The 26,464-nt window shown below is 38.5% G+C and overlaps 1 protein-coding gene across 18 annotated transcripts in view; it reads right to left on the bottom strand.

Moving 5' to 3' along the window:
- AFDN (afadin, adherens junction formation factor) overlaps positions 1–26,464 on the bottom strand; it is a 213,269-nt gene that overhangs the window by 28,018 nt on the left and 158,787 nt on the right. For all 18 annotated transcript variants that reach the window (XM_073337925.2, XM_073337933.2, XM_073337939.2 and 15 more), the window contains 5 exons: positions 3,205–3,270; positions 2,949–3,022; positions 2,223–2,341; positions 818–1,012; positions 428–519 (listed from right to left, as the gene is read on the bottom strand). In XM_073337925.2, the coding sequence (XP_073194026.1) occupies positions 428–519; positions 818–1,012; positions 2,223–2,341; positions 2,949–3,022; positions 3,205–3,270 (546 nt within the window). The remainder of the gene's footprint in view (positions 1–427; positions 520–817; positions 1,013–2,222; positions 2,342–2,948; positions 3,023–3,204; positions 3,271–26,464) is intronic.

Raw genomic sequence — 26,464 nt, 5'->3', positions numbered from 1 at the left:
ATTTCTGCAGATTTGATTTTATTTTAACTTCTCATTTCTTTTTTAACAAGTATATTTTTAGGCATTGTTCTTAATCCCAGAATCATATTTATTTGGTTGAAGCTAAGATTTTCTAAGATCAAAACTAAACTAGTAATTATGACTCAGGGTTTGACTGCTCTGGAACTATATACACAATGCTTATTGCATAAATTTACTTATAATAATAAAAAACGTGAATAGCAATGCAATAACCACAATTTTGTGACAATTTATGTTGCTGACTGAACATCAAATAAGGCAACAGTGAAAAAGAATGAATACAAATCATTGAACAGTGGCATTCTATTAAAAACCGTCAATAAAAACCTCAGCTTAACCCAAGCACACTACTTCTACTGAAATGTAAGTGACGTTAATAGCCAATCCTTTTCTTGCCACTTCTGACCTCCGTACAAAGATTTCCAGTAGAAACTGAAGTTATCTTGGTGGTAGTTCCAGCAGCATAAGCATTTTTTCCTCCAGGGCTTGGTGGCTGATCTATTAGAGAGTTGAAGTAAGCATTGTTAAACAACAGTAACGGGAATTTGTCATATGTAATAGAACAAACCAATTAAACTTCATAATGTGGGAATAATAAAGCATTAATTAAATTAGTTGTAATTGCTCTTCAATGAATGACTTTCCCCAAATTTTGCTGCAGTTATTACTGTGTCAGTATTTCAAATATAGTCTATATTTTAATCAAGTCATCTTCCTATTTTTAGATTTCAAAGACTAGTAATAATTTGCATGAAAAAAATATTCTTAAAAAGAACAGAAGTGAAGTTTAGCTTACTTGCTACATTGGGACTGGAGCGATGATCAGCTCGATTCTTCATTAGTCTGTCATCCCCTGACAGCTTCTTTGGTTCATTATACTCTGTCCAAGGCAGCTGAGGGCTCTCAGGTGATCCATTTTGAGCAGAATTATTATACAGCTCAAAACCTTCACTCTTTGGTCGGGGTTTACCTGAGCCACGGCGGTCTGAAACTGCAACAGATTAAGACCTTTAAATGTTTGTTCTTATCCACTTGAACTGTTTCCTATTTTATTCTTGTTTAAAAAACATTACTTTCATTTTAGCTATAAAAGTTTTCTAGTATAACATGCTGGATTTTAAATGTTAGAATTCTTCAGATACACAATCCCATTCTGTTATACTGACAGTTCAAGATTCCTTTGATTTACAGGCTTCAAAAAGGTTTTTGAAACAAAGACACCACAATATTTGGCAAAGCCAGATGCACTTTTACTGAAAGAAGTCTCTTAATCTGAAAGGCTTATCGTGTCTAGGGTCGTGATGTACACTGCGGTAATGAGGGTTTATTCTTTTAACTCTTTCCTTCCTATATTGCAGCATTCTTTAATAATCTTTAGAAAGCTCTCATATTATAACTTAATCAAAATTCATATAAAGTTGCCACATGGTCATTAAAATACCACCTCTGAAAGAAATTTTTGATTTATACTGGGGGGAAAAGCAATTTGGAAAAAATACCAAAGAACACTAGCTTTCAAAGGATCAGATATAGAAAATTAACAACTGTCATTTCAACACGATTCTCAGTGAAAATCAATGACCATACATGGCCCAATGGTTTCTGTTTTGTTTTAAAATTATTTTACTGGTAATCACAAGTATCACAGCATCTTTGCAATCAGTGTTCTTTTGGAGACGGAGAAAGAGTGAATTGAATTCTTGGTCCCTTTGTGAATTTTGTGTATTCCATTTATTTAGACTGTAAATTCCTCTTGCACTTAAATAAATTATATAGTATTTCTACTTAAGTGTTGATAAAACATTTACTGATGATTAGAACTGTGTATGTAATATAACTTTAAACAATGGTTACAGCTGAGCTTACTCCTAGGTAAGAGAAGTTACATTGCCATTCCATGGATTTTACATCTGTTAAAACATAAAATTTTGGGTATAAAATGCTAAACCACTGCTATCAACAGGGACATATGTATATATGTTTTCTCCACCTTTTCACGTAACTCCCAGAAGCACATGCAAAAATCTTTATGAGATGAAATATGCAACTCATGTAAATTACAGGAGTAAAATGCTACATCTTCTAACTGTTCATATTTCATTATGGATTGTTCAGGGATTATTTCTCCCTTTCACCAATGTTGGGGAAAAGGGCCTAAATTTGCAGCACCGTCTTATGAAAATGTTAATCATTTATTTTACCTCTTTGCATCATTGGGGAAGGCTGATTAAGCAGTGTTGCCAGACCATGGTAAATTGCTCCTTGTTTTGCTACTTCTAGGGTCACTACAGAACCTGTTCTCGTCATGAGCTCTGCTGCCCTGTGACAGAAGTCAAACAGAAGAGAACTAAGCATAATATTATTTAATTGGTGTTCTCTATACAATTCTTTTTATGTCACTGTTGCTAAACCAAGCATTCAACAATATTTTCTGTTTCACCACAGCACTTGTTTTCTTTTCAGCTTCACACTTAAGTCACTTATCCTCTTTGGACAATCAGAAAATAGCATCTAGAGGATTTATGAATATAAAATGGGGAATGTATGCAGGCAATTGTTATTCCTAATTTCCACAGTTCAATGACAAATGTCAAAATGTTCAAGACAAAAGCTAGGATCAGTTTGCTTAAAAGATTTTATACTATGAATGAGAGCATACACTTTAAGAATTTAATATAATGATGTTTCTATATGGATACCTGTATCACAACTATAGTAATATTTGTTCTGAACATACTAAAATAATGGAGTGATAAGTTTTTGTTCCTGAGGCTATATGGAACCAATATAAACCAAGACAGAAATATCCTTAAGTCCAATATTTGTTTCACAAAACTAACCAAGCCCTTTGTTCACTGCACTCTCTCTCTATTTTTACAAAGAGTATTCGCTTCCTCAACTCACATCATCTGAAAGCAATACTGTACCTTTCTTGGGACAGACCCACTAAACTTCGACCATCCACGCTGAGCAACTGATCGCCTGCAGCTAGCCGACCATCCTAATTACGCATTCAAGAAAGGAAAACACTTTATATATATATAATCCTTACATGGGCTTAATCAAAATAAATGTAAATATATTTTATTAGTCCAGTTAAGAGAATTACAAATGTTTTTATTGATGCAATCTCTAAATTTATCTGATATTTTAACAACTTTAATATTTACAAACATTACTAACCACATCTGCAGCTCCTCCTTTTACAACAGACTTGACATAGATTCCAAGTTTATCTTGACCTGCACCCTGCAGATAAAAAGACGTTTATGAGGTCATATTTAAATCTTCTCTTTTGTAAGAAAGTGCTCTATGAATCTGAATCTGTCTGTTACATTAATATATCAACTCTGACGTCTCATTTTAAAACTTCCCCAACTTACAAAACCAGTGATATGGAAAAAGTTCACATCTTCATGACATCAAAGAAAGAAAAGGGCGTTAATATTAGGCCTCTTGAAACTGTAGCAACTAGAGTACAGGCAAAGGTTATTTGGTTCCATGACAATCAAAAGACTAGGAATAATCCAACAAGAAAACAGATTTATTAAACCTGTGCTTAACAGTTAACTTGTAATCCTTTTTTAATGAAAGGATTTGTAGTTTTATAGGTATATTTATTAATCCAGCACAAGGACCTGGATGTATCCTCAACTTCCCATGGTATACTAAAGCATTACACTGCTACCCTGGCCATCTGGCTGGTGAAACAGGGCAGTTTGGAGGTGACTTATTTAACCTTGAGATGACAAAGGAAAGGGAGAAAAAGTGCATTGTAAGTTCTTTGGGGCAGTCTGTCTTTCACTACATTTCTGTAAAGCATCTAGCACAATGGGGCATCTAGGTGCTTATGTAACACAAATAATAAATAATGGATACAGGAGAAAGGAGATGCAATCAAAAAATTCACTTTCATAGTTGACAGGTCCAAAATTTAAATCTACTGTAAAAGATTACCAAGGGAAGTTGTGGAATCCCCATCTTTGGAGGTTTTAAAGAACAGGTTGGACAACCACCTGTCAGGGATGGTCTTGTTATATTTGGTCTTGCCTCAGTGCAGGGGGCTGGATTAAATTACCTCTTAAGGTCTCTTCCAGCCCAAAATGGCTATGATTCTATAACGGAAAGCGTCAGGAAACCTTAATAATAAATGGTGAATACTTATAACAATCCATAAACTTCAACTAAAAATATTACACTGATTTAGTATTGCTGAAAGTTGACCTGAGTGCCCTTGTGAATGAAGTCTTCTCTTTACCTATAGGGCTGCAGCAAGGTAAATTTCTTCTCCTCCCCACCATGCCTCAACCCTGATTACCGGTGTGGGTGGATGGGGAAGGGAAGGGGCTTGTTCTAGAGGCAACAGAAGTCGTGCGGATGCAGATCTTAGTGGAGAATGTGACATGGGAGCTGGAACTGAAACCCCAAACACATCTCATGTAGGGGCCAAACATCCATTAAATGAGAACATTTTTAACCCTTACTGAGCTGATCTGGATTAATACTGATAACCTAAACATACAAGGTCTGAAGCTCATTTCTCAACACTCTAAGGAACCTAACCCCACTGACTGTGTAACACTAGCACTTATAGAAAATGAGACCTGCTTGGAATTTACATAGGGTGGATCTTCTACTCTTTGCACACAAGGGTAATTCTTCACTGCTGTGAGACTCCTGAAAACTGAGTCTACAACCAAGTGCCACACCCTATCCTTAAAGAAATAGCTCCCATTAAGCAAAATATAAGCATTAAAATACACCTCCACAACAAATTAGCAGAGCATTCAATTTTCTAAAGTGTTCTTCAGTATAAAATAATTTAATCAATTAGTCCCAGGTCCTTACACTAACATATATATAGTACTCCCCAGTATGGGTTGTAAGCAGGGATTGAACCCACAACCTTCAGATCCACAGCACAGACCATTTCAAGTACAACAGTAAATAATGGATTAAGCAGGTTACCCTTTGTGTGGACCAAGCCATACCAGAAAATATGGCACACACTTTGCAAGTGGGTTACACAACTATTTGGGAAATATCTCTCGAATATTGTGTATCAAGATCCCTGGAAAGTCTATTCCTGGCTATGGGAGCAGAGCATGGTCTAGTAGTCCAAGATAACAGTCAAGTATAATGATGCCCCTGTTTCAGTCACATGCAGGGAATAATCTTGGGTTCTCTGGATGTTAATGCTTGAGTCATCACTTTGAAGGGCAGGTCCATTAGCACAAAGGCAGTAGCAGACTCAACCCCTATATAGAGGGGACTTAGGGGACACTAGAGGAGAACAAAACCATACTGCATTAGCATGGGTTACACAAACACAATTTGGCACATTCCTTCTGAAAGACGGTGGCAGAATGGATGAGATGCAGGCCTGCCATATTAGAAAGTAGGGTTCTAAGGGTTCTGAGGCAACCTGTCAGTTATTTTACCTATCAAACAGACGAATGAATAATAGTTGCCTCCCGTAAGATAGAGATATAAGGCCTTAGTTAATAAGGGCTGTGAAGAGGATAGAAACATTCGAAGTCAGAAGAGTTCATGTAGTTAACTTTTGTAAAATATCTAATCCTCAATGGGCCAACACAATACTTTAAGTCTTTCTGAAGGGCAATAGATTTTAATACTTAAAGTTGATCGAAAGGTATTGCAATGATTTTCCAAAACCATACTTAACCAAATTAAGGGACCCAAAAAGAAAGCCTCAGACTTTCCTGTAAAATTTCACCAGAATCAAATAATCCAGACAATAACCAATCCAAACTGATTTATAGATGTTTTGAAAATTGTTAGTACTAAGAGTGTGCATTTACAAGGATTCCTTATACAGTAGGACCTCAGAGTTATGAATACCTCAGGAATAGAGGTTGTTTGTAACTCTGAACAAAACCTTATGGTTGTTCTTTCAAAAGTTTACAGCTGAACACTGACTTAATACACCTTTGAAATTTTACTATGCAGAAGAAAAAAGCTGCTTTTAACCATTTTAATTTCAATGAAACAAGCACAGAAACCATTTCCTAACCTTGTTAAATCATTTTTTTTTTGTTTAAACTTCCCCCTTTTTTTTAATAGTTTACATTTAACACTGCACTGTACTGTATTTGCTTTTTTTATTTGTCTCTGCTGCTGCTGATTGTGTACTTCTGGTTCCAAATTAGGTGTGTGGTTGACTCGTCAGTTTGTAACTATGGTGTTTGTGACTCTGAGGTTCCACTGTAGATTACATCTGATATGTAGCTTGGTGCAGCCTCATATATTAGATGGGGATTTTGACTGAGTTCTCAGAATGGCAACTACCATTCCCAACCACGCCGGAAGCAGCATTAGCGAAAATTAAGACTCACTGAGAGCTACCTAGTGTCTTTGAGCTATCTGCAGAACTCTCTCTGATTTCAGTAAGACCTCACTGATGTTATATTAATACTCAGTGCCCTGGATATTCTATAGCTGCAGCATTTAACACAGAATCTACTCCTTACCCCAGAACTGCATTCCAGCATCCAAGCTTTCATGGATCTGCAGATAGGCTTGTTAGTATATAAGGAATAGTATTAATAAAAGTATTGGGAAATTATGTTTACTGAATGTATTATAAGGGAGAATGTAATTCTGTTCACCTGTGTCAAGTATCCCACAACACCTTGCATTAGCGGAAGTAAGTTTTGGCTTAAGTAAATAGGAAAACCATCAGGATCAGGACATTGAGTGTTTTGCCATAACAGCAGGACAGGAGTTACTCTCACAGGCTAATACTGGAATGTCCTAAAGGAAAAGGACAAGATATATGAATGTTCTACCTTGGTATAAACCTCAAAGGTGCCTTCATGCCCTTGGTACCTGGAATGCATGTGTTATGAATGAAGAGATAAGGGATTTCATAATGAAAACAAATGTGGTCAAGCAAGTATCAAGTCTGAAACAAGAGAGGAGAGGCACGAACAAATCCATTTAGCTCCATGGGTAGTTCATTTTGAGACAATTTCAATGTCAACATCAGCTACTGCAAAAGGTGATCATTTTAACAAAACTACCAGACATGTTTCATATCCTCAATTCTAAACTGCCTCCTATGCCTTTTCAGGTGTCAGAATCACCAAGTGTTCCCTCTACCCATTCACTCAAACCTCTAACTTCCCAAAACACTTCCAGAATGCAGTTAAGCACTGTCAATACAAAATACTAACTGAAAACTGGGTAAAGTGCACTGAATTCAGTATCAAAGCAACCAAAGAATACTCTTAATATTTAATGAAATAAAAGCCTCAGTATTTTAAAACTGAAAAGAAGCTGCCCCAGAATTTCCTGCCTACTGCACTAAAGTGCCACAGAAACAGGGCTGGAGGAAGAGGTTGAAGCAAAATCTATGTCCTGCTTGCTGAGATGTACACAGGAGCTTGAAAACTGTACTTTTATGACACCTTTCATCCAGGCTCTTGATGTTAATGAAAGCTGAGCACATGTAGCTCAAGGGCAACACATGAAGGTTGAAGAAAGGATCTCTTTAAAGAGTCTCTGGATGACTTTCTGTGGGTTAAAATATAATGATATAGATAAGTGACCAAGTTTTCCTCAAAAGCATGTAAGACATGCTATAATTTTCCATGTGACTCCAGATAAATCAATTTGTGCCTTAGTTACACAGCTAGAAAATGGATATAAATATCCATCTCACAGGTGTGAAGCTGAAATTGTGTTTATGAAGTGTTTTGGCAGTGTGAAAGAAAAGGTGTTTGTATGGGACCTATATCTATATGAAGTAATTCTTGCCATTTTACAGTAAATTATCTCGTGGTTTCACATTCAGATATGTTTTAAATAGTACAAAATACAGAGCCAAATAGCATATCAATTTATATTACTGAGCTTAGGAAATTCGATAAGCATATTAAGCAAACAGCAAAAAACCAAACTTCTTGATATTGCTTTTTATAGTGTATTGATCTGGGTTTTGGTTTTGCTAATCCCAAACTTGCCTCAATTTGCAGAAGGTTGCAGAATTTCCTTTACAGACTGAACAACCTCTGGGATTTAGAAGGAAAATGTAATAGATTTTCAAATCCTATTTGGGAGGTACAGTAGTGCTAAAATGGGGGAGTGGGTGAGGGAGCACTCCAAAACCCAAAAGTAGAGAATAATTTGCTACCCTGAAGAGGCTTTGGATTGAAGAATTGTTTCATATAGGTCTTATCAGGTAGCTGAGAGCAACTTGTTTAAAAGAATCTAATGAGAAGGCCTCTATATATTACAAATTGATAAGCAGGGGAAGAAAAAGGTTATTTGTAAAGGAACAGAAATGAAAGCAACACTAACTCATTACCCAAGTTAAATGAGCTACTAGCTTACATTTCAGATATTAGGTCATCTTTCTTATGCTAAATAGGACATATACATTCTAGAAAACATTGCCTCATGGTGGTATATGCACAAGCCTTAAGTACCTGAAACTTTAAGGGTGTCCATCTATCAACAAGAGCTGCTGGGATGAAAGACTTAAAATCCTTTACAAGACCTAAATTAACCACCACACAACCACCCACAGAAATTTATTTGAGACTTTCAGGCATTCTGGGATTTAGCAAGTCGGGCCTGTGATCTTTAAATACCACTCCTAAACTTTCAAAGAAAAAAAACTCCATCTCTTGCCAACCCAACCAGGAGGACATGTTTGGATGGAGAGATAAAGCAACAGAAAAATTCACATAAAATGACAAGACCGATAATTAAACTGAAAGAGAAAGAAAAGCACCATCACAGAAGAGGAAAACTGTACATTTTACTCCAACACACAAACAAGTTCACTATGCTACATCCACCAGCAAATGAACTCGAAGTTCAGCAAACGGGAAACTTCAGAGCTAGAGCCCAATCTATAAACTTTTCCGCATTCTGACACATTTTAAAAATGCTTAAAATGTTTTTACTTAATTTTATAGATGTAAAAGACAGCATTACTTTTTTGCCTTTTTAATCCCTAGAAAAGACTAATTAAAATAAAGAGAAACCCCCTCCACACACATTTCATAATAATTACAATGGAATTTGACAGATTAAACTGGTAGTCTGAATATTCACATTAACCACCTAAAAATTGAGATTATTAAGTACATTTTTATACATAAAATAATGCAGTGCTTTACAACAGCAATTTTTATTGCTTGGAGAATAGCAGCAAAATTTTACTGGCAAGTCCACACTAGGAAACTTAAAGTTATAGGAAAAATGCTATTTTCTTGCCTGTAAGGACTTTTTTACAAATTCTCCTGTTTGGAACTCACATTAAAGCTATACCCCCATCCCCTCCTACACATTATCCACCTGACAGACGAAGAAAATTCTGTAGCTGAATTCATAATAAAGAGTTGCAACACTGATTACCCTATTCAGGGACTTTTCAGAAAATACACGAGATGAGAAAAAAATTAAAATAGATTTTTTTAAAACAAAAAGATACCAGACTTTGAGAAACCCATACAAACTATTTGAGATAGTGCAAATAATAAAGAATGAAAGGGAATTAATATATACCCTGGCTTTTAAGGTTTCTTTTTTCCCCCCTTCCGCCTCCAGCTACATATTGGAGGAACAACAACAAAGAAGAATAAAAGTGACGGTGCATACACAACTGTTTCAAAGGTGTACTTTCATGTATTCTCTCAATCTGACATTAAATCACTAGCTAGTTATGTCTCTAAGATACTGACACCTTCTCTGTGTTTAAGATAAGGAAAGCAAAACATCTGACTGTTTTAAATTGATGTTTTTCTGTATAAAAACATACTTCAATAAGCTATCATCGATTTGGTAGCATCTCTGTTTTTTCCAGATTTCCTGCATTTACTAGTACACATGCTTAACTTTACACATGTGAGCAGCTCCATTGACTTTAATTTTGCAGTTCTGACTTACAAAAGTCTGAGCAAGTATTTTCTCTCATTTTGATCTCAGCATGTTCATACCCTCATCCCTGAAATGTGGGCGTGAACAAACCCACAATCAGAACTCCATTGAAATCACTGGGTTTCACCTGGAATCAAGTCATGAAATTAAGAACGAAACTCACATGAAATGGCTGAACTATGAGTTATGCATCACTAATTCAAAACCACGCATTGATTCATGCTTGCCCAAATGCATCACAAACCTTAAATGAGCCTTTTGATAAAGCTATACTGAGTTACAATGTTTTTTACATAACACAAAACCAGGTAAGCCAGAAACAGAAAGACTAAGTCGAAACCTTTAAAAAGTCTCTTCCCGCTAAAATAATAAACTTTGCACATGCTATTCAGATTTATCTGTCCTATAAAGGTTTGTCATTGTGCCTTCATTTTAGTCAACCTGCTCTCTGACATTGGCACTAGCAACTACTGCTTGCATTTTCACTGCCAGTAGCCAACTACCTCTCAGATGATCTACATAATAGACTGATCCTATTTTGTAAAGTCACTCCATAACAGCAGCAGTCATGAGGGCAATTAAGAAAACTATGCATTTTACCTAGTGTACAACATTTAAGACTGATTACAACTAAAAACTGTCAGTTATCTAACATTCCAGTTTTGGAATCTAGTGACAGTTCTCCTATTTGAAATTAATGACAGCTTTGAAGTTTGGAATGGGTAATAAGTGGCAAACATCACATTACCGAATTATTGTAAGCACTGTTCTAAAAAACAAACATTAAACAGTACACAAGTTTGTTTCAACCAGACAAAGAAAATCTACATGTAATGAGACATTTTATTTGTGTTGCTGACTTTTGATTAGGTTTACAAATTATATATTTATGAAGCATTTAATAGTTCCTGAATAAAACAGTGACACTGTTCAATATACAAGACTGTATGTAAAATAGGTATGGTAATTAAACTAGGTAACATTATCAGTCTGATAATGAAACAGAATTTGACCTATGCACTGCAGCATAAATGAAGCTAAGTGTTTTATTGTGTGTTGGTTATTATACCAAGTCTCTCAACTTTGAGCACCAAGTGTCAAAGTTGAAGCAAAAACTTGCACAGCATTAAGATGTTCATCTTTCCTACAGTGCACACTGATTACAATTTTAGTCTGCATTCCTAGATAACCTGCATAAATACTGACTTTATGGATAAAAAGTTTCATGTACAAAAGAACGTAGCTTACATTATAAAAATGCTTTACGGAGTATATACAGAAATCACTTCACCCACTATTGAAATACAGGAGCCATCTAACAGCACCAGCAACACTATAGCGGGCAAGACATCTTATACTTCTCCCTGTATCACTGTGGTATCTGAATGGCCTGGTCATCTTACGTGAAGAACTTCTCCAGCTGAAAATAAAGGTGAACTTTTTTTTTTTTTGTTTGCAGTCCATGATTTTTAGTGTTTAGCAGAGTTATGAATTTAAGATACCAGCTAATTTATGCTCACAAAGTGATCACCCTATGTCTGACCTATAGGTCCTCATCCTCAAAGAAAATCTGCACAACACTTTCAAAAGATGAGCCTGGGAGCTTAAATTCGTAACTCTGTTAGACACTAAAAATCATGGACTGAACAGAGAGACTGGATTTATGGCTTATTACAACAAGCTGTAACCCACTAACCCCCCTCTTTTTGGCCTATGACTGCAGAAGTGTTAAAAGGCCACTCTATCTTGAATGGTCTCTTAGAAAAGGGGTTCCCAAACCGTGGGCTGTGGCCCAAAGGTGGGCCACAACACAGTCCTGGGTGATCTGCCATCCTGGGTGGAGTTTCAGAAGGTGGGAGGGAACAGGGTGAGCTGCAATGCCAGGCACTCTGTGCGTCCAGATCAGTTTCCCCACGTGGGTTGTGTATCAGCCCTTCAGTCTCAGGCAGGTGTGGTTCTTGGTGCCCACAATCCACTGGGTGCCGGTGGCCACAGTAACCGTATAGGGCAGCTTGGCCCAGCCTGACCTTGCGCGCGCACACAGCCACAAGGCGCGAAGCTGCCACCGCTGTGTCAACTAGAAACTGAGCATATGGACAGACCCTGCAGCAGCACCACCTCCTTACACACAGCCCCTCCCTGCACCCTAAGCTATACGCCTCCCAGCACACAGCCCCTAACTACCCCCTTCCTGCACACAGCCCCTAGCTACCCCCTGCCTGTACCCTGAGCTGGCTGAAAGGCTGAAAATTGAAGTTAAGATCAGGTTGAGCCTCACTAACATATGCAATGGCACAGACTAGCCACCAAACATGTGGTGAGCATTTCTCTGGGTCCATATCATTTCACTGGGTCCGGTGTTGTCAGCAGATAGACTAGATGACTTAACAGAGTTTCCCCAACTTTAATTTCGGTATTTTTATGGTTAGAACTAAACATTATGAAAAATACTTTGGAAGAATTTTTCCAGATGTCAGAAGAAATGTACAGAAAGGTAGCATTAGACAGTCTCAAACATGTGAACTTAGGCACCTGTATAATATATTTGCATATGCAGGTACTGTAGCTAAACCTGTATTTCTGCAGATAATTAATGGCAATGCCTCATTGCTACAAGTTTTAGACAACTATTGTTTGCCTATACCTGTTCAGCTTCACACACCTTGCTTTCTATTCAGTTAAAAATGACAATAAAACTGGTAAAGCTAAGAATTATGCTTGATTACAGGGCGCAAAACATTAATACAAACATGAATTATGTTACTACAGTATGTTAACTGTATTAACATCTACTTTAGGTTATAGGAAATATATTCAAATTTTATAAGTGACTTGAGTGAGGACTTGAAGATTTCTGCTTTAACTCCATGGTAGCTTTCAGTGGTTTGAGAATTCACATGCTTAGTACTCTGGGGAAACAGCTTTAAAATAAAAGATATCTAAATTTTCCAATTATTATGTAACAAACATCTGAAGTTGTATTGAGCCATTCTCCAATCGTTCCCTGAGTATTATTCCCACTGAAATGGTTGAAAAGATCAGGCTTACGTATCAAGCCAGAAGTCTAGAATGCAAAAACCTGTTAATCAGAAGTCAGATTGGGCACCCTGCCTTTTTGTTAATGACAATCATGAACGTTATCTACAGGAAATACATATTTCAGAAAACGAAAGAAAGAGCTAGGCTCCAAAAGAAGATAAGAAAATAACACCGCAAATACTTTAAAAAGTGAGTAGAATAATTGGTATGCACTCTGCACACGATTCAGCCATGGGAATAAAATTATATTTGTTCTCGTCATGGAGAACTTTTTTTTACAAAAAGTACACCTATTTGAGAAGGAAGGAGGGAATGATACAGAAAGGAACATAGATATAAGAGCGTAACACATTGGCTAAATCCATTTTTTTTATACTGAAAAACCATGCTATTTGAAATGGATTTCTGAAAGGATTAATCACAAAACTTTTACTTGGAGTAAGCCTGGTCCTAAAATAAGTGATCTGAAGAATAGCTTAAAACAAGCCTTATTTTATTACATTTAATTGAGATTAATCTGAAATATTGTTAGATGATCTACTCAACTGAATTGATAATTAAAAGCTCACTTCCTTTCATGAGGCTTCATAAATAAGGATAATAATATAGAAGAGAAGAAAAAACAAAACAAAAATCTTTGTATGTGTATCTTTGGATTAGAAAGTTTTTGTTTTTTGGGGGGGGTTTTTTGCATTATAGTAACTGAGCATATTTTCAGGGATACAAAATAATCTGTGTAACTAGAACATTTAACAAACCAATATAACTTCCGCTCCATGATAAAAGAGTCCAGGCTTGATAGCTATATTTTTACTCCACTCTTCCCACTGCCCCCCGAAACAGTAGTATTCACTGGTGTCATCAAGATTAATTCTCATTTTCTAGTCTCTGTAAGCTTATACAGAAGATCAGAAGTTTTATAAACATCCTTAAAGGCAGGTTTATGCAATAGGATCAGTCTCAGCTTGACTTGTCTGGCAAGCAGTAAATCTACAAGTATTTAAATAAGCTACATTTATAAGCATTCTAAGAGTACACCAGTTTACTAAACTACTCCAGCTGGTTTACATATGCAACTCACTATGAAGTATAAAGGAAAGGCTTCTGAAAAACCAAACACCCACATTCCCCAAAAGTTATATGATTTCACAGGTCAGCCTTAGTCAAGAAAGAGCATGTAAATCTGCTTATCTACGTACAGAACATGTTGTGACCCTGACATTTTTTAATTTGCCATCAGTTCAGGAGAATGGGGGAAACCAACTCAGTAACTACTGATTATACATTTACAATGAGGACAAAAACATCTCCTCCATTTGAAGGTCAAAAACTCTTTGGCAGAGGAAGTTCAGTCCCCCCAGTCCAATTTCAACTTTGGAAATCTATCATCATTAGACAAAATACTCTAAACCACACTCCATATAATCTCCAAACATAAATGAGGTGAACCAGCTTGCTGTATGCAGAACGGCTTCCTTTAATTGTGGTTACAGCTGCTTTGTTTCATGTGGTGCTCTTCAAAAAAAAAACAAAAAAAAAAAACCAACCCAACATACTGATTTTTTAAACTGACTCATGCTCCACATATGCAAACTCTTCCCCCCCCCTTGAAAAAAACCAGAAACATTTTAGGAATTGGAGAAAGTACAGTTGTAAGCAAAAAACCCTCCTCCAGTAAAACTGAGAGGTATTCAAACACTGCCACCAAACAACGTCACCAGCTGGAAGAGACACACAATGCACCTGAATGACAATGACCATACTTTTGTTAAAATACTAAGTAATGTGGGGTTGGAAGACAAATTCAAAACACCTTAAGAGCTAGAAAAATGCCACAGTTCATACATGCGTAATTTCTTAAAGTTCAAAAGCATCCAATGAATCTGCTGAGTCATATTCAGTGTTTACAATCCCAAAGAGAAGTGAATAAAAACCAGGGCTAAATCAGTGCAAGTTCTGTCACTGACTTTAATGAAACCATGATTTCACACTAGGTATTCGTTAATTTGTTATTAAAAAAATGTCCAGTGAAAACACTACAGGCTCAAGCACAAAACAGTAAGTTAACTGGACTTCACCTACAGTTTCATAAGACTTGCTTCTCAAAGTAGATAGAAAGGAAAAGAAGAACCTTTACATCTCTAAAAAAATTATGCTTTTCTTCTATTAAAAACAGTATCAAACATATCTTATTTTCCTTCATTCTTAGCTTCCTTTTTACCTGGTTTTGGTTTCCATCTGATTTAACTGCCTTGCTATTAATTCGAATATGTTCGGTAGATGTTATTGGCAGGTGATATCTACTGATCTAGACAAAAGTACATTGATTTGGGTGCCAAATCATCTTTGTCTCAGCACTAAATCGCACCCATCTAAAAATCAATCTCTTCCAAATCTCTTTATTGATGAAAAATACCACTATTTCTCCCTAATTGCTAAGGAATCTGGATTTCAGAAATTGAAATTGAGTATGCAATGGGCTTTTTACCTCCTTGAATTTTACTCCTACTTTAAAAGACATGGGAGAAAAAAGAAAATGAGGAGGAGGAAAATACTTCAGTCGACTAAATCTTTTCTAAACCTTCATGAAAAACCCTCTTTAACATGGCAGTCCCCACAAGGTTCAGATATGTTATTCAGTATTCTCCAGCTTTTGCAACAGAAATCTAAAATTTAGATCTGCATGGAACCCTTCACTTACCTCAAATTATGAGCTTTCAAAATATCAATTATTCGTTGACACTCTGAGCTTAAAGTTTACTAACTGAGGACTTTACTTTTAACACACACTTTCAAGTACTATTCAGATCTGTAAAGCACCGAGATATTTGGAGTCAAGCCATTTACCAGAAATTATACTACTTCTGATTCAGTGACACTATTCCCTTGTGTGTCAGTACTGAACTGAACTAATGGTTGGTGGTGCTGCCTTGTGGGTAAGACATTAATTGGGCAGGACCTCTGTTGTACAATCCAAATATTCCAGTGCTGTTTTTTCAAGAGATGGGTTTTAGCCGCTGGTGTTGAAACTGAACATGAGATAATTACATTCTACCTATCTCAATTCAAGTGGACAGTTTCAGATGGACGGAGTTTAAAATCACATGTAATGTTGCTGGGTCCTGCTAAACAGCTAACAATTTCCAGACCAGTTGAGACTACTTTTCAGTGGTGACAGAAGCTATTTCTTTATGAATAATTTTTGTAGATCTTATGTAATATACTTTGAGATCCTCGAGAATGAGAAAAATCACAATCAGGATGCTACAGTATTACTATTAGCAGTGTTATTCCAGTGGCATTGGTCCCATTCGAGATACAATGGACCAACTTCCGTTGGGGACAGAGACAAGCTTTTGATCTTACACAGAGCTCTTCTTCAGATCTGGGAAACTCAGTGTCACAGCTAAATACATGAATGAAACAGATAAGCAGTTAACACACGTTGCAAGGTGAAGGTGGGCAGTTAACACCTTTACTGTCATAGGATAAAGGAGTGTTAGTGAGTTATAGACTGTTGTAATGAGCCATAAATCCAGTATCTTTATTAAGTCAATGATTTTTGGTGTCTAACAGAGTTATGAATTTAGGTTCTCAGGCTCATCTTTTGAAGGTGTTGTGCCGGTTTCCTTTGACGACAAGGACTGAGAGATCAGATATAGAGTGATCATTTTGTGAAAAGTGTTCGCCCACAGGTGACATGGTGTTTCTGTTTTTTGTAATTTTTCTGTGTACGTTCATTTGAGAATACAGTAATTGTCTGGATTCACGCACGTTGTTGTTGGGGCATTTAGTGCATTGGATGAGGTACACTACAAGTTGCAATAGGCATGTGTAGGACCCCATGGATCTTGATAGCTCCAATAAAGTTGTCCAAAAGAAGCTGGTCCAATTAAACCCACCTTCTCTGTATTGTTTACTGTGCGTAGCCAAAAGGCCTTAAGCTGATCACGCATGGTAGATGGAATACCAGTTAAACCTTCTACACTTACTATGCCCCCTTCCCCTCTAGCTTAATCAACAGGAAAAACCATTGAATATTGTTTCTATTGCACAATAAATTGAGCAGGTTCCCCACACACCTATCCTTCTGTACTTACAACAGATGTAATCTGTTTGTGACTGTCTTAATGAAAAAATAGAACACCCTAAATAGACTGGTTTCAGAGTAACAGCCGTGTTAGTCTGTATTCGCAAAAAGAAAAGGAGTACTTGTGGCACCTTAGAGACTAACCAATTTATTTGAGCATGAGCTTTCGTGAGCTACAGCTCACTTCATCGAAAGCTCATGCTCAAATAAATTGGTTAGTCTTTAAGGTGCCACAAGTACTCCTTTTCTTTTTCCTAAATAGACTGTGATCCTTGGACTCTTCCTTTGTGGTTTTCCTCCTTCCAACATGCTGCCGTCTTTGGAGTGGGGAGGGAAAGGAAGCAATCATAATGAAATAAAATATTTTGTGTATGTTAGGAAGCACCTGAATACTTAGCTATTATGGCACAGCTAGAATTAGCATATCCACCCGGTTTTGCAAGGAGCTTAGCTCTAGGGAGAAGTGCTTTCCCAGCAGACGACATTAAAACAAACATCTGGGTGACCCATTTGCAATATATAGTCGAAACTTGCATTGAGTGAAATCTTACTTGTCCACCTGAATCAGATCTGTGGCTAGGGGTACCAGGGGTCTGATTTTCAGTGGAAACACCCGGTCAAAAAGGGCCCCTGGCAGCTCTGGTCAGCACTGCTGACCAGGCAATGCAGCACTAAGGCAGACTAGTCCCTCCCTACCTGTCCTGGCTGGCACCGCACCTCAGAAGTGGCCAGCAGGTCTGGCTTCTAGGCAGGGGGCAGGGCCACAGGGCTCTGTGTGCTGCCCCCACTCTGAGCACCGGCTCCGCACTCCCATTGGCCGGGGGGGCGGTGCCTGCAGGTGAGAGCAGCCCATGGAACCTCCTGTCCTCCCCCCTCCCCACCTAGGACCCAGATCTGCTGGCTACTTCCAGGGTGCACACGGCATGGTGCCAAGACGAGCAGGCAGCCTGCCTTAGTTCCCCATACTGTGCTGCTGACCAGGAGCCACCCAAGGTAAGCCCACACCCCAATCGTGAGCCCCAACCCTATGCCCCAGCCCTAAGCCCCCTCTCGCACCCTGAAACCCTCATTTCTGGCCTCACCCTGGAGCCCGCACCCCCAGCCCCAGATGAGTGAAAGTGAGTGAGGGTGGGGGACAGAAAGCCACCGAAGGAGAGGGAATGTAGTGAGCAGGGACGGGACCTCAGAGAAGGGGCGGGGCAGGGCCAGAGTGTTTGGTTTTGAGCAACTAGAAAGTTGGCAACCCTATCTGTGGCTTCAGATAAAGGAGAGAGAGAGTGAGCACGCGCGCGTGCAGCCAGGGTGCCATAAGCTTATAAGACAAAGAAACAGGAAGAAGAAGAAGCTACCTATCATGGAACTTCCCTCAGTACCAGAAGCTACAAAAAACACTGAAAATGATGAGTTGGCAGGAAGCAAGTCACTTACCACCATGTTAATTGCTTATTTGTATGTCCCATGGCATGAGCTAAACCGGCAGCTTCCATAATTGCTTACTTCTAGGAGACAGAGGCATGAAAAAACAAAAACCCTGTGGTGATAATGCTAATGAAATGCTCTCAGTTCTAAGAGGTTATTAAGAAGCACAGGTAGTTGAGATGCCTGATCTGAAACAATATTAGGCACCAGAAAAACCCCTCTTTGCTCAATAACATCAAATAATGCACAAGTTGTCCTTTAGGCATGTAAACTAACGTTCAGACTGATCAAGTATAAGTCCATTCACGTCCACAGAATGCCAAAACACTAGAATTCTACCAGAAGAGAAGCTTGTATGTCAACAATGAAATAATGAACTGTACAAAAGTATACCAATGCTTTGTTGTTTGCTAACTCATGGTAAACATACTCATACATATTTGTCAGCATATACTGGTGAAGTTCAGATCCTAAAAGTACTATTGGTGACAGAAGAATCCGATTTTAAAGTTTTTTTTTAGTAAGTCAGTTAATTCTGGATTGCCTAACAAAAGTTCTCTATGCCACACGTAAAATATCAGAAAGAAATTCCTGATTTGCATAGATATCCCACAATATATTCAAAATTCCTGATATTAAAATCAATCCCATTTCAGCCCCTTTTTACACCACCAACTTATACCGATGTAAATTGGGCTAAAGAACCAGTAACTGTTAGTACAACTGATCATTCATACAATTAATACATTTTAGACTAAAAAATAACTTATCCCACATTCTAATTAATTCATCCTTAAAAAAACCCAAAGTTACATAACAATCAAAAGAATCTTTTAGAAAGGCAATGCCTTTTTCTAGTGTCGAATGGCAAAATCTGTCATGTTCAGATTTTGAAATGTTTGTAATTTTTTCAAAAAGCCTGTATCTCATCAGCTGATTACTTTATTTCAGTAAATTCAATGGAAATACTTTACCCAATTACCATATTTTTACAGAAAAATACACTTATTTGTGTTTTGAAAGAAATGTTTTTCCTGGGTCAATTTTGTTGACTAACTTTTTCCCTTGTGGTTGTAACAAATGACTAATTTTAATAAATGGAAGAGAAAGGTCCCATATCCTTCAAAGTACAAAAACATAATACGTTTAAGTCAGTCTTCACACACTGGTTGTGTTCATTAATCAGCAGCTTCTTGTAAACCATTTCTGTTCTACTGTGCTCACAGAAGACAGTGAAACCCTACCTTGTTTTGTACAGTATCAATCTACATTTCTCCACTCTGTAAATATACCTTAAATTCAATAAATAGTTTGAGTCACTGGAGCACATTTTCTAGGTCTGTTATTCTATTCACAGACCAGGTCCACAAAATATTAAAATCTCTTACAAGTACTGTTTAGGATGTCAATTTTAATTATTCTTACAACACTTTATAAATGGTAAACAGGGACATTTAGAGGAATCTGGATTAAAGCCAATTAATATGACAAGCAGGCGTATCGTAAGTCATGCTATTCATGCTCTTTTAAAGTAAAATAGTAGCAGTCAGTGGTGTTACTTAAACAGTAAAAAGCTAAAAACTGTCACTACCACAAGTCTTTCTTTTGAGAAGTGCTTAAAAAGAAAGGACTTAGAATTAAAGTATAGGGTTTTTTTCTCCCTTCTAATGTTTGAAAAGTTAGCCACTACCCCAACTGTGTAACTGCATGCTACATTAAATAGCTGCTACCAGAACAAATACCTACAGACAGGTTTAAACAAGCAAAAGTACAGGAAAAAGTTCAGGTATAACATTTAAAACTTTACAGCAAAACAGTTCCAAATAGAACCCTGAACAAACTTACCATGGATTCTGTTCTTCCAACAACAGAAAACCACATTTTGATCTCTGGGACTATAGATCCTTAAAAAAAACCCAGCAACAAACAATTCTCCACTTCTCTCTTAGCCCTCAACAGAAACCAACACGACAGTCTGCTAGATTTTCCAAGACACCCATCAAGATAATTCTGAGCTGGATGCTATGACACTGTATGGCATTTATCAACACTAGCTATAACCAATACAATATTCAGACTCTTACGTAATCACTTATGCAGCTCTGACTTTCATTTACTTTAGGAGCTTTATTAAACTTTGAAAACTGCTAGAAAAACAAAAAGGGACCTCTTGTTCAAAAGACAAAAAACCTCCAAATTAAACAGGAAGTAATGTGCTGGCCCACAGATGGGTAAGAAGTCACATGCTAACCCCCCCCAACCTCCCCAAAGTGATATATTTTTAAAGTAAACTGCACGCACATACTGCTTCCAAATCATCTGGATTTCATAAAATGTAACCGCAATGTGGTTGAGAGTCAAGCAGCTTTTAACATCACAACATCTTTCAGGGTTAGAGCAACCAAAATCTGCACACAACCGCAAAAATCAGTACTGCCACTGATGCCCAACCACTCCCATCTCCCTAAAACTCAGTGCCCCTGTGATGCTATTCGAGGCACAATTACAAAAGGCTTTAGTACAGAAAAACATGCAACATTACAATAGTGGTGGAGCAGCAGTTGGACTTTCTGGATAACAACGCTGGACAACCTGTATAATTTAATCTTTTTAAACAGAATACAACTATTCATAGTTTTAAAAGATGTTGCAAGGTATTTTTTTCTAACTCTTAAAATCATTTTAATAACCTCTTATAAGCTCAAAACAGGTGTTTCATTACTAACATTTGTTTTCATTCATTGCACATGCACACTTGTTTGTTACATGGGTTCTCAAAAGCTGTGTTGACAAACATACCACTCCTTTATAATGTAAAATTACATAAATTGAAGGGTGGGACCAATTTTGAATCACATTTATAACTATTTTTGTGTGTATTACAAACTGAACTCCACCATAAGGACAAGGGGAAGGGGGGAAGAAATACAGAGTGAAAAGGATTTCATTTTCTTCACCAATCTGAGAATCTTCCCACTTCCCTCTCTTCTCCAAAAATGCCTGTGACTTTGCATTACAGTCATCATCTGACTGGCAAATGTTGACCAGACAGGAGTCCCTTCGGAGCTGATCAGTTTCACTTAATAACTGAGAGAGATCAGTGTTGAGATGGCACAACACTCCATTCCTCCTTTATGAATCATAGAATATCAGGGTTGGAAGGGACCTCAGGATGTCATCTAGTCCAACCCCCTGCTCAAAGCAGGACCAACTCCAACTAAATCATTCCAGCCAGGGCTTTGTCAAGCCGGGCCGTAAAAACCTCTTAAAAAAAGGATGGAGATTCCACCACGTCCCTAGGTAACCCATTCCAGTGCTTCACCACCCTCCTAGTGAAATAGGAAAAACTATTATCCAACCTACACCTCCCAAACTGCAACTTGAGACCATTGCTCCTTGTTCTGTCATCTGCCACCACTGAGAACAGCCTAGCTCCATCCTCTTTGGAATCCCCCTTCAGGTAATTGAAGGTTGCTATCAGATCCCCCCTCACTCTTCTCGTCTGCAAACTTCTTCTCAAAGAAGCATGGGCTGGATGAATGGACTCTAAGGTGGATAGAAAGCTGGCTAGATCAAGCTCAGTGGGTAGTGATCAATGGCTCCATGTCTAGTTGGCAGCTGGTATCAAGCGGAGTGCCCCAAGGGTCAGTCCTGGAGCCAGTTTTGTTTAATATCTTCAATAATGATCTGGAGGATGGTGGGGATTGCACCCTCAGCAAGTTTGCAGATGACACTAAACTGGGAGGAGAGGTAGATACGCTGGAGGGTAGGGATAGGATACAGAGGGACCTAGACAAATTAGAGGATTGGGCCAAAAGAAATCTGATGAGGTTCAACAAGGACAAGTGCAGAGTCCTGCACTTAGGATGGAAGAATCCCATGTACTGCTACAGACTCGGGACCAAGTGGCTAGGCAGCAGTTCCGCAGAAAAGGACCTACGGGTTACAGTGGACGAGAAGCTGGATATAAGTCAACAGTGCCCCCTTGCTGCCAAGAAGGCTAACAGCATTTTGGGCTGTATAAGTAGGAGCATTGCTAGCAGATCGAGGGACGTGATCATTCCCCTCTATTTGACACTGGTGAGGCCTCATCTGGAGTACTGTGTCCAGTTTTGCGCCCCACACTACAAGAAGGATGTGGAAAAGTTGGAAAGAGTCCAACGGAGAGCAACAAAAATAATTAGGGGGCTGGAGCACATGATTTATGAGGAGAGGCTGAGGGAACTGGGATTATTTAGTCTGCAGAAGAGAAGAATGAGGGGGGATTTGATAGCTGCTTTCAACTACCTGAAAGGGGGTTCCAAAGAGGATGGATCTAGATTGTTCTCAATGGTACCAGATGACAGAACAAGAAGTAATGGTCTCAAGTTGCAGTGGGGGAGGTTTAGGTTGGATATTAGGAAAATCTTTTTCACTAGGAAGGTGGTGAATCGCTGGAATGGGTTACCTAGGGAGGTGGTGGAATCTCCTTCCTAAGAGGTTTTTAAGGTGAGGCTTGACAAAGCCCTGGCTGGGATGATTTAGTTGGGGAGCTTTGAGCAGGGAGCTGACCTAGATGATGTCCTGAGGTCCCTTCCAACCCTGATATTCTCTGATTCTAAATCGTGCGCCCCAGCCCCCTAATAATTTTCGTTGCCCTCCCCAATTTGTCTACATCGTTTCTGCAGTGGGGGGCCCAAAACTGGACGTGACACTCCAGATGTGGCCTCTCTACTGCTGAATAAATTGGAATAATCACTTCCCTCAATCTGCTGGCAATGCTCCTACTAATGCAGCCCAACATGCCGTTAGCCTTCTTGGCAACAAGGGCACACTGTTGATTCATATCCAGCTTCTTGTCCACTGTAATCCCAGGTCCTTTTCTGCAGAACTGCCGCTGAGCCAGTCGATCCCTAGCCTGTAACAGAACATGGGATTCTTCCGTCTTAAGTGCAGAACTCCGCACTTGACCTTAGAATCATAGAATATCAGGGTTGGAAGGGACCTCAGGAGGTCATCTAGTCCAACCCCCTGCTCAAAGCAGGACCGATCCCCAATTAAATCATCCCAGCCAGGGCTTTGTCAAGCCTGACCTTAAAAACTTTTAAGGAAGGAGATTCCACCACCTCCCTAGGTAACGCATTCCAGTGTTTCACCACCCTCCTAGTGAAAAAGTTTTTCCTAATTTCCAACCTAAATCTCCCCCACTGCAACTTGAGACCATTACTCCTTGTCCTGTCATCTGCTACCACTGAGAACAGTCTAGAGCCATCCTCTTTGGAACCCCCTTTCAGGTAGTTGAAAGCAGCTATCAAATCCCCCCTCATTCTTCTTTTCCGTAGACTAAACATCCCCAGTTCCCTCAGCCTCTCCTCATAACTCATGTGTTCCAGTCCCTAATCATTTTTGTTGCCCTCCGTTGGGCTCTTTCCAATTTTTCCACATCCTTCTTGTAGTGTGGGGCCCAAAACTGGACACAGTACTCCAGATGAGGCCTCACCAGTGTCGAATAGAGGGGAATGATCACGTCCCTCAATCTGCTGGCAATGCCCCTACTTATACATCCCAAAATGCCATTGGCCTTCTTGGCAAGAACAGCACACTGTTGACTCATATCCAGCTTCTCGTCCACTGTAACCCCTAGGTCCTTTTCTGCAGAACTGCTGCCAAGCCATTTGGTCCCTAGTCTGTAGCAGTGCATAGGATTCTTCCGTCCTAAGTGCAGGACTCTGCACTTGTCCTTGTTGAACTTCATCAGATTTCTTTTGGCCCAATCCTCCAATTTCTCTAGGTCCCTCTGTATCCTATCCCTACCCTCCAACGTATTTACCTCTCCTCCCAGTTTAGTGTCATCTGCAAACTTGCTGAGGGTGCAATCCACACCATCCTCCCGATCATTTATGAAGATATTGAAGAAAACCGGCCCCAGGACCGACCTCTGGGGCACGCCGCTTGGTACCAGCTGCCAACTAGACATGGAGCCATTGATCACTACCCGTTGAGCCTGACAATCTAGCCAGCTTTCTATCCACCCTATAGTCCATTCATCCAGCCCATACTACTTTAACTTGCTGGCAAGAATACCGTGGGAACCCATATCAAAAACTTGCTAAAGTCAAAGAATATCGCATCTACCACTTTTTCCATATCCAGAGCCAGTTATCTCATCATAGAAGGCAATCAGGTTGGTCAGGCATGACTTGCCCTTGGTGAATCCATGTTGACTGTTCCTGATCACCTTCCTCTCCTCCAACTGCTTCAAAATGGATTCCTTGAGGACCTGCTCCATGATTTTTCCAGTGACTGTGGTGAAGCTGAGCAGACTGTAGTTCCCTGGATTCTCCTCCTTCCCTTTTTTAAAGATAGGCAATATATTTGCCTTTTTCCAATTGTCCAGGTTTATTGGAAATTAAATGAAATGAGTACAGTTCTTTTGTCACTGAAGTCAGAGACAGATCTATATTCATAATTTAAACTTTAGCACTGGAAGTATAAAAGTATCTCCAGCCGAGTAAACTGATACTTGTATTATTTGTAACACTGCCATCTACTGAGCAATCATTGTAATTTTCAGGTTTTATTGCCTTTTTTGAAGCACTCCTGTCATCTAAGGGCCCAAGAGTTCCACCTGCAGCACAGAGAGAGGCCTTCATTTCTTACAATAAAATATAATTTTACATTATTATTTGAAAGTCAATGCTTTTCCAATTTTGAAGAGAAATATTGCAAAAACAATTTGCAAAATGTTAACAATGGTGTGCGAGTGCAACCGACAAATTAATTCCACTCTGACACATGCGGTCTAAGTCTTTTTGGATAGTCCATACTTTTAAGAACTTCATTTCACAGCATAATGATTTTTTAGACCTGGCAAATTTCAACAAATATAATATCTCTCTCCCTCCTCGTTTTCTGCAGGGGAAAAAAACAACGAACAAAAACAAAACAAAACTGCATTCTCCCCTCATTCCAGAATTTCAATTTCTGTACCAATGCAAAATATATGACTGAAATCCACTGGAAAAACCAAGAGTCAATAGATAAGGAAAGTAACAAAAAATGAGAAAGTGTATTCACTGTTACAGCTTCTCAAATACCATTTACATAATTTCAATTGCTCTTTTCTACACAACTTTGGAAATTGCACTGCCGGTACACTTTTTTGCACCTTTTATTACTTTTATGATAATACAGAAAAACTGAAAAAACAGCTCTCTCTAATAAGCAATTCTCTGTTCTAAGCAACCACTTGAAAAATATCTCCATTCTATTTCTAGGACCATTTGATTCAGCTTTCAACGAAAGACCATCTCTTTTATGCAACCAATATTCTACTGGTTTCTTAAGTAGTCACATAACAGATTTCACTATTTACTTTGCTATTTCAAATACGCATTAGCTGGGCAAAAAAGATTTTCTACATAGCCATAGATTAACATCAGGATAAGGAAACAGAACATCTGCTTCTTACTAGTTTTTCACACAGGTGAGAATAATTTTTTTAACCTCAACTTTTTAAAACTTATTTCGACACCACGCAGTAGCCCAGTTGTGTACTGCTGCTATAAATTAGGAGTATGCTGTCAGTGAAAACTGTGTACCCAACAGGGAAGTCAGTTCCAATGGAAACAGCAATTCTCCCCATCTCATATCCCTGCTCCTCCTTACATGAGAAAGTTTTTTCACGCTAAATTAGGACTTCTCATCAATTTAATAAACCAGTTCCACTTCCATATCGAGCAAACCCTAAACTGAAATTCAGTTGGCAGTCAGAAGTCTGATGTGCAGATAAATTGGGGTACTCTCAATACTCATGTACTATTAGTCTTTCAAACTACTACTGCACTAACATGTCAATAGCACAAAATTAAAATTTTTAGTCTCTAATTTCTCAGATTTTGATATTATTTTCTTGTAGTCCAAGATGCTAATTAGGTGTATACTCCTTAACCCCCCCAACCCCCGATGGCAGGAACAGAACATTAAAAATAAATACAAAATAATCAA

Source organism: Lepidochelys kempii, chromosome 3 (assembly GCF_965140285.1).
Source record: "Lepidochelys kempii isolate rLepKem1 chromosome 3, rLepKem1.hap1, whole genome shotgun sequence".
NCBI classification, from domain to species: domain Eukaryota; kingdom Metazoa; phylum Chordata; order Testudines; family Cheloniidae; genus Lepidochelys; species Lepidochelys kempii.
Note: the sequence above shows the minus strand (reverse complement) of the source record. Positions and strands in the feature narration are given on the sequence as shown.